The sequence below is a fragment of the Sebastes fasciatus genome, chromosome 12 (genome assembly GCF_043250625.1).
Source record: "Sebastes fasciatus isolate fSebFas1 chromosome 12, fSebFas1.pri, whole genome shotgun sequence".
Taxonomy (NCBI): domain Eukaryota; kingdom Metazoa; phylum Chordata; class Actinopteri; order Perciformes; family Sebastidae; genus Sebastes; species Sebastes fasciatus.
In genome coordinates this window covers 34328151-34337941 of record NC_133806.1, presented here as the reverse complement: position 1 = coordinate 34337941, position 9791 = coordinate 34328151, and the positions used below count along the sequence as shown (strand labels likewise).

Here is a 9791-nt window from a genome sequence, read left to right as displayed (position 1 = left end):
ATCCCATCATCCCTTTATCCCTCGACCCTCACCCTTTATCCCTCGACCCTCATCCTTCATCCCTCGACCCTTCATCCCTCAATCCTCAGCCCATCATCCCTTCATCCCTCAGCCGTATCCCTTCATCCCTTATCCCTTCATCCCTCGACCCTCATCCCTTCATTCTTTGACCCTCATCCCTTCATCCCTCGACCCTCATCCCTTCACTCCTTATCCCTTCATCCCTCGACCCTCATTCCTTCATCCCTCGACCCTCATCCCTTCATACCTCATCCTTTCATCCCTCGACCCTCATTCTCATCCCTTGACCCTCATCCCTTCATCCCTCGACCCTCACCCTTCATCCCTTATCCCTTCTTCCCTTTATCCCTCATCCCTTCGACCCTCACCCTTCATCCCTTCATCCTTCGACCTTTACCATTCATCCCTTCATCCCTCCACCCTCATCTCTTCAACCCTCGACCCTCATCCCATCATCCCTTCATCCCTCATCCCTTCAACCCTCGATCCCTAGCCTTCATCCCTCACCCTCATCTCTTCATCCTTCGATCCTCACTCTTCATCCCTCCACCCTCATCCCTTCATGCCTCATCCCTTCATCCCTTGACCCTCATCCCCTCATCCCTTCATCCCTCGATCCTCGCCCTCATCGTTTCATCCCTCGACCCTCACCCTTCATCCCTTATCCCTTCATCTCTCATCCCTTCATCCCTCGACCCTCATCCCTTCACTCTTCGACCCACACCCTTCATCCTTCGACCCTTAACATTCATCCCTTCATCCCTCCACCCTCATCCACTCATCCCTTCATCCTTCAACCCTCATCCGATCGTCCCTTCATCCATTGACCCCTACCCTTCATCCCTCACCCTCATCCCTTCATCCTTCGATCCTCACTCTTCATCCCTCCACCCTCATCCTTTCATCCCTCGACCCTCCCCCTTCATCCCTCGACCCTCACCCGTCCTCCCTCATCCTCCCTCCTGACCCATTCCTCCTACATCCTCCTTGCTCCCCTCCATCTCAGTATGTAATAAACTATTCCAGACCCATACCCTTACTGGCATGGTCTTTTTTAGTGAATATGCATACTAACATGCTAAACTGTGATGTTGAACATTGGAAACATTTTCCCTGCTAAACAATGGACCCTGCAGGTGCCAAGCAATCTGGAGCGGATCGTGTGAAGAGAGGTTTTTATATCAAAGAGATATTTTAAAATGATTTTAAAAAAAAACATTTGTTCAGTTTGCTGTTTGCAACAATCCCCAGACAAAGCATTTTATGGTGACTAATAACAATTTCAACTCTTGATTGGATACAAATGTGTATTATTACAGAATAAACTGCAATGATTATGAATATAACAATTTTCAGCATAATAGCATGTAAATATAGTGTACCCAAACCTGATTGCAGAATTCATTATTTGTCATTAAATTTCTCATTCACTTTTTAACAAAATGATGTCCGTTTGTTTCCAATGTAACCACTAACTGCTGAGCTTATATTAGCACTGCATTTCTTAGTTCAGTAATGCTCTATACATGACATGTAGATCCAGTGGTTTTTCTTTGCAGTTTGGTTTATATGACTTTGTCTTTGCCCGTGGTAATGTCATCCACAAAATATTCACTTGGAATGTGGTTTATGTTGGATACAACAATATCAGGGATGACAAGTCAAACATGAGAAATTCACATAGATAAAACTCAAAGTGATGCATTGTATTTTACAAGTCATGCCCTTTAGTGTGGCCTCAGGGACTTGTGTATGTGTGTTGTTGTCGTGTATGTGTGTGAGAGCATGTGTGTGTGTGTAAAGGAGAGAGAAGAGAGAGAGAGAGAGAGAGAGAGAGAGAGAGAGAGAGAGAGAGAGACACACAAAATGAGAGTGAATCATTCTCTCACTCTCACTATTCTCTGAAGCAGAGCTCTCTTGCGGCATACCCAGAGTTCAGTGGACACCACTCATGCATACAGTGCATGAAGTGGCGTGTGTGTGTGTGTGTGGAGGGGGAGGGACCTGGCCAAGAGGACAAATCGCAGAGAGGAATAAAGCAAATGAAGTGAGAGAGTTGATAAGACACCTTCTTCTCAGGTTGAAGTCACAGTAGGTGAGTTATGAATTACAATGAGGTTGACTAATTGAATGCAGATTAAAGGCTGCTTTTAAAGGACACATGTCATGCTCATTTTCAGGTTCATACTTGGTTTCTACTAGAACATGTTTACATGCTTTAATGTACAAAAAACACATTATTTCTCTCATCCTGTCTGTCGGAATATTCTTGTATTCACCCTCTGAAACGCTCCGGTTTAGCTCCCGTCTCTTTAAGACCCCTTCCTGAAAAAGCCCAGTCGGCTCTGATTGGCTTAGAGAACAATATGGTTCACCTTTGTAAAGGTAGTTCTCTCCGCTGTGGGCGGTATATTCTAATGAGGCTGCATGTGACATAGTGTGACATAGGAAGGGGAGCCACATCTGATTGGCTAGTTGAATCACGTTTCCTGATCTAGACAGTCCATAATAAACTGACTGGTTGTCTTATTTCACAGTCTGTGGGTTGGTAGAGACTCCAGATACCTAGTTTTTCACGATATGTCCCTTTAATCATCAATGTGTGGCAAAATACATTATTAAAGGATATGTAGCATCCTTTGAGAATCTGAAATGCATGTTACTAAATATCTGCTAATGGCCTCTATAATTTGCAATGTTTATTACATCCCACAGTATGGATGATCTGCCTGTAAGACAGTGAGAGATATGGCCCTATTTTCATGGTGGTGCAATGACCAGCACAAGCAGCGCTTCGACAGTCTGGCATTTTCCTGATCTTCTTAATGGCTTTGTCCGTCTATGTGGTATTTTGCGTAGTGCAGAGTGCATAATGCTCAAGTGGGAGGAGAGGTGTAAACAGGTGGTTGGCGGTGCATTCAGATTAAGCACCACAAAGTGAATTATTGGTATTTTGGTGGAAAATGGGTCTTAACCTGAGAATAGCCATCTCAGAACCACGCCCGTTCCTGACAGTGTCAATCTGCTGATGATTTTGTCAACAAGAGCAAACTTAATGGAAAAAGTATCCGCACAGTAAATAATAGTCAAATCTGTGCAGAAATCTTTTTAATAAGCAAGCTTTCGGGCAGAGGCAAGAACAGGTAGCAAGTGAATATACAGTAGCAGTATCGACAAAAGCACACAAAACAGCCTACTTGTGTGCAGCAACCACAGAATAATGCTCAACACGTGAATAAAGTCATTTGACAGTACAGCCAGGGATCAGCATGAAGAAACATTTAATGTAGATAAAGCAGGAAACATAAATTAACATGAGTGATTCTTACAGTGTCTGTTATTCACACTTGCTTTAATTTTCCACCAAAATACCATTGTCAAACTACATGAAAAATGTCTCCTTCAGTTCATTAAATCCCTGCAGCCAGAAGGCAGCAGAACAGATAGGCTACATTGATAACTCTGCAGCCTGTGATTTGAGAAGTGCTGCGTCAAAGCGCAGTGCCATTACGCACGGCTACACAGATGGCAGCGAGCTACCTGATCAGGCGCAATGTGTGTGTTCTATGTGTCACAGCCTCCTTTCTTACTTAAAGGGACTATTTGTAACTTTCAGAAATGCTTCTTAACAGCGACACCTTTGGCCGTGAAATCAACGAAAGTCAGCATCGAGCTCGCGCTTGCTCGCTCTAAATATACCTGAACGAGCATCGCTCAAAACAGTGAGGCGACACACGTCAGCTAAAACCACAATATCACTCTATATTTCAGCTGCTTGGCAGTAATGTTAGCTGATCAGACAAAGGTCTCTCCATGAACATGATTTAGATCTGATCCTAGTGTTGGCTTTTCCTGCCTCAGCGCAGGCTGATGCAGCGGGGCTCTGCAGCATGTCTCCCTGCTCTCTCCGCCCACAGCCGGAGAGAGCAGGGAGACACCGGCACCCGGTAGGTAACGAGACGGTAACGAGACGGTAACGAGACTGTAACGAGACGGTAACGAGACGGTAACGAGACGGTAACGAGACGATAACGTTACTCGCTGATGAGCTCTGTCACTTCACAAGACACGGGAAACCTCTGTTGGTCTGGAGGAGCTGCAGCAGTTATTTCTGCACAAACGTCCCCTGTGCATTCACTAGATATTCTCAGAGCTAAACTAACTCTTCTGCAGTGTGGAGTGAGCGCGCGTTCACGTCTAGAGGTGGTGCGAGCTGAACGAGAATGCGCGCGCTGTCTGAGTGATGGCAAGCAGGCAGAGGAGGAGAGGTAGCGGACACATGCGAACGCGCATATGCGAGCGTGCATGTGTGGCGACCCGCTACATTTACACACTTAAAAAGTTACAAACGGTCCCTTTAAAAGAAAATCAGTGCCTCATGTTTTATTCTTGAAATGCATTACGAAGCAAACGCTGCTGTCACATTTTAAAATATGATGTGATCATGTAGCTACAACATGAGACACAGTAGAATTATGACTGAAGTAGCGTTGGATTGATTTGATCAAATAAACAGCCTCACCAAACTTTTTTATAAATTAGTGGCAACACTTTAGAATACGATACGCAACATAGGCCAAGGCGTAATTCTTCACAGTTTACAGTAAACATTTTACACTAATTGTGTAGCCTGAGTAGGCCTACAGTAAGCCCTACGTAGGCTGCAGCATAATTCTTCCCAGTTTACAGTAAACATTTTACACTAATGGTGTAGCCTGAGTAGGCCTACAGTGGGTCCTACGTAGGCTGCAGTATAATTCTTCCCAATTTACAGTAAACATTTTACACTAATGGTGAAGCCTACGAGTAGGCCTACAGTAGGTCTAGTCCTACGTAGGCTACGAGGGAACAAGATGGGAAGTTGGGGAATAGGGGGTTGCATATTGTCTACTTCCACTTAAATGATTGAATACCGTAGCGGGTACTGTATATGGGTCACAGCTTGCTGTCCGCAATAGAAATGCTCCCAATCTTGTATTGAGCTCCTTTAACAATAGCTAGCCGAAGGTAAATGGTAAATGTTTGTCTTCCAACCACTCAAAGTTTTTACACGTCAGCATTCACCCATTCACACACACATTCATACACTGATGGCAGAGGCTGCCATGCAAGGAGCCAAATTGGGTTTTCTGCCAGAAAGTCCTTACTAGCAGAAAGATTTAGTAGTAGTAGTAGTAAGTAATAGTATTAGTAATATAAAGAGTGACAAAGTATGTGCAGGGAGTAGGTCGTGGTGGAGTATTGAGTCAAACTCAGGATTTTCACCCACAAATCCAGGGCCTGAGTCTCATAAAATGCCTGTTTTTACACTTGACTTATTATTTTCTGTTTTTTTAAAAATTATTATTATTTTCAGTTTGGTTAGGTTTAGGCAACAAAACTACTTGGTTAGGTTTAGTAAAAATAGGCTACAGTACTTACACACATAGTATCTAATATGTGCCCGCGGGTCGGCTGCAAATAGCATATTATGGGAGGAAAATACATTTCATGGCAACTCAGTGGATTTTAATATTTTATGTTAAGTGAAGAGTTTGGTCTGACAGTAAAGATGTAGTGCTGTGGATATTTATTGTCCTCTTTCATGAAAATTCACCAATATACTTATAAAATACCTTGTCATGAATTAATATGTTGGTGAGAAATTCTAAATTGCTGGTAGCATAAAGTTCATCATGAAACCAGATTACTATCCCTGCACAACCCTGCTCTGTAAAACGACTGACAACATCCTCTGTGGATAAGGTATTACAACATTCATGAAAAACATTTATGCAACATCATCTCAGCATATGTACCGTATATGACTGCAGTATGTTCAACAGGTAGGGGCCTACTGGCCTACTGGCCTGATCATCAGCAGCAGTCGCTCTCAATAACTTTCATTTTCTAGCACCTACAGCACTTTGTGGTTGCGCTCGTTATATCCACAGGGGCGCTCGGGCTGTGTGGAGTTAGTAGTTTTAAGGATTGTGTAAAAGGACCCTGGGGCTGCGAACAACTCCACAACACGGAGAAGACTTCGACGCGCAAAACCCAGTTTTGGTGGCACCGCATCAACTCCAGCAACCACTGGCGTTCCCTGTTTTCATTTAATACATCCATGATGTAGCGGCTTCGCCTGTCTGCTTCCGGTGTACGCCGTTTCACTGTGTGACGTAACACTCCTGTGTATACATGGGTAATGTAGTCATTTTAGGCTGAATCGAGACATGTATTTGTCGTATAAACTACAATACCCATAGTTCCTAGGTTACACGCGACTTCTGTTGACATCTGCCGGTAGGCCAGTCTCACGCGCCTCAGAGTCCACTCTGCGGAAGCTTCTGAAGGTTCAGTACACTGTTGACATATAGTTTATATATATCTATAGTTTAACATCTCCTCATGGTCGCTGTTCGTTCATATGAACAGTTCCTCACAGTGCCAAAGCTAACAGTACAGTAATACAGTGCTACGGCTAGGGAAGTGGAAGGCAGCTAACATTAGCTAGCAACAACACCGACTCTTCTCCAACGTTAGTGAGCATCTTTCATGTTCTCATGTTTGAAGTTAGTAAAAGTGGCGGAAGATAATCCAATCTTTAGTATAATAATAATAATAATAATAATAATAGTAAGTCGTGGTATATTAGCTCTGTCGAGAGAATGGTGGTTAAAAGCAGCTAGTTTGATCACATCATTGCATACTAGAAGATTCTGTTTTTCAAGATGATTTGGGGTCTTGGATGAATCGATAGTATCCAGTCTTCAATCTACCAAGCAGTATTTGTGTCCCAAGTCATGCGACGTTTATTCCAGATATCCCAGTTACTCTTCAACCAACACAACGTGAACTCTCCTCCTCGCAGTGAGCCTTCCAGCTAGTCCACTCAGATCTTTAACTCATGTTAGGTGTTTCTGAGGGGTTCATTGTATGCCAAATACAACACAAGACCCCAACGATGTGTAACGTGCTAATCATGTCCTACCTTATGTGTGTGACTCGTTTAGAAAGACAACTTTAAACTGACAGCTTTTTAGCATGTATTTAGATAGACACGTGCTGTGAAATTGATAGGCTTGTCATGTAGAAACCATATTGCCATGAAAGTTCCGTTCACTATTTGTAACTGTATGTGTCTGCCATAGAAAGAAGCTGGAGAAGCCGTGTGTGGATGAGAGCATCAGAGAACAATGTCTCCTCCCCGTCTCACAGGTGCACTGCGCTCCTTCTCCAATGTCAGCAAGAAGGAGGACTTTACTGAGCAGCTCTATGATCTGAAGGTGAGGCCAGCTAGTGGATCATTGGGAATTCATATTGTCACAACATTGATTTCAATGTTGAGTTTAGTTTGCAACCCCCCCAAAGAAAAAAACAACAACATAACGTTTCACAGCAGTACAGTGTTGTTTCTTTATTCTACTTTTATGTTAAAATTCTGTTCCACCACTAAACAGCCACTGGATGTGATGCTGGAATTTAATTTCTCCTTGCAGGATGGAGGTAACCAAAGGTGTATGAAATTGATTACATTCACCATTATACCAATTTATTCAAACATAATCTCTTAGAAATATATGACAGGAATTGTTTCACTACTCATTGCTTGCTCATCTTTGCTTGCCCTTTACCTCACCATTGCAGGCAATGGCTAATGTTGAGGTGTTTTAGGAATAAAGAGATATGATAAAATCTCAGTTGACAAATTTCTATTACCTCACAATATATGTTGTGATATTTAATACCAACCCTAAACTGAAGTACATCAAGTTTTTGTAGTTCTGAAAAAAGAGCTGAGGGAGAAGTTCAAACCCTGGCTCCTTCCTCACCTCCCCACAGTTGACCAATCACAGCGTGAAGTGGGTGTGAATGTCGGATCGTTGGTTTGGTAGAGTTACAGAAATGGTCAGACACAGACCCCTCCACACAGGTGTGGGGTTTCTGAAGCCATTCAAGCATCGGAGAAGCAGTTCAGACTTGGGTTGAAAAGGGTTGGAAATATTCTGGAAAATTCCTGCTGTTGGTGATCGAAATATATCAGACACTAAATGTATGCCAGATGTCTATTGAAAAAACTCCTTCTCTCTTAGATGCCTGAAGTGTATATAAAGCTCAACTCATACAAAACTGTGTCAATACTGGATTTATTATCCGCTGCAGGGGATCATGACAAAAGAGATTCTGCACACCTGTTAGTGACTTTATCTTATTTTTCTCTGAATTATTATACACATTACAACGTGATGCATTTTCCAGCCAAAGCCAACAGTCTGCCACCTCTATGAAGTCACACACTTAAACTCTGAACACATGTCAAAGCTAAAAGACTAATGAGCTTTAAAAATGTTTGCACTCTTCATTAAACTTGTCTTAAGAGAGATGAACGTAGATATAAATATCTATGGACTGGAGACACATACATTGCAGTACATAAGTAGCCACAATGCATAGACAGCTAGCGCTATTTTACACAATAACATGCTGAGATTAATAACTCAGATCAATCAGCTGGTGACTAGTAACTGTCCTCGTACAGTCTCTCCACCGTTTATATGTTGTTACCTCTGATTGAGGGCTGACTGCTCACCGTGGGAGGAGTTTTGGTCCTGCTGCCCTCTGTGGAGGGAGTCAGTGGCAGACTAGCGTATTCTGGGTGGTGAGTTTTAAGATGAGCGGAGATTTGTGGCATTTCCATCTTTAGTCCTGACTTGTTTATCACACAGTTTACAAATCACTTCATTCATTCATGTTCTCCGGCTCTCCTTTTTTGTTTGGATTAAAACTAAAGAATAGCCAACGACCCCCTTCTCCCCCTCAACCAGTGTGCAGGAGACCAGAGAGAAAGACGTTGTGTGTTCAGCTTTCAGTACTTTTGTAGCTTCTAACTGAATCTCCTGCTTCCTGTTTGTATCTCTGCTTTATTTTACCGTTTCGCTTTTCAGCTGCATAGGAGTCGTGTTAAGTTGCTGCTGATGAAAACCCAACATTTCCTCATTTTGGGGGCATTTTCCATTTTTATTGAGAGGACAGTGGATAGAGTCTTGGAAAGGGGGGAGAGAGAGAGTGGATGCGGAAAGGGCCACAGGCCGGATTCGAACCCGGGCCGCCGCAGTCAGGACCAAGCCTTGATACATGGACGCCCGCTCTACCAACTGAGCTAACCCAGGCGCCCTCATATGCTGTTTATTTATTACTATTAGTATTATTATCAAAAATGTTAGTAGAATGGGTGTAAGGGTATTTGGTGAACATCAGACTGTTTGTGAGGAGGAGGTTTGAGCGCCGCTGCTCTCCTTTCAGCTCAGTTTTCTGTCCTGTATCTTGTACCTGTCACACAATGTCCACTGCTTGCCGATGGACAATATCTGGGTGAGGTTCTTCTGGGTTTGGTCCATTTTTAATGGTTTGCTTTCAGAGGTTTTTACCTGTTTCATACCCTTTTTTGGCTTTTGCCATTTTACCACCTTGCCAGTCATTATCCTATCTTGCTCATATCCTATCTTTTCACTCCGTGTCAGTGATTTGTTTCTCAGATGAGTTGCCTCTTCCTGAGACTTGAAATGAAATTGGGAGCCATATTCAGCCGTTCACTTTTACCAGGCTCACCTCCAGTTAAATCCTCTCAGCATAAAAAGTGCTTCTCCAGGGAAAAGATGTCTGAAGTCACTCTGAGATTATCTCTCAGCTTGTGTTGGAGATGCGGATTGTAATGGAGTCATTGTGTTAATGCTTCTCCTGACCTCAGAGCCTGAACTGTCAGACCTGCTCAGATTTAATACCTCACTGCT

At 43.2% G+C, this 9791-nt stretch overlaps 1 protein-coding gene across 1 annotated transcript in view; it reads left to right on the top strand.

Annotated features, from left to right (window-relative positions):
- The first annotated feature begins 6210 nt into the window (after positions 1 to 6210).
- ascc3 (activating signal cointegrator 1 complex subunit 3) overlaps positions 6211 to 9791 on the top strand; it is a 220671-nt gene continuing 217090 nt past the window's right edge. The window contains exons 1-2 of the mRNA XM_074654885.1: positions 6211 to 6353; positions 7152 to 7286. Coding sequence (XP_074510986.1) covers positions 7197 to 7286 — 90 coding nt within the window. The 5' untranslated portion in view covers positions 6211 to 6353; positions 7152 to 7196. The remainder of the gene's footprint in view (positions 6354 to 7151; positions 7287 to 9791) is intronic.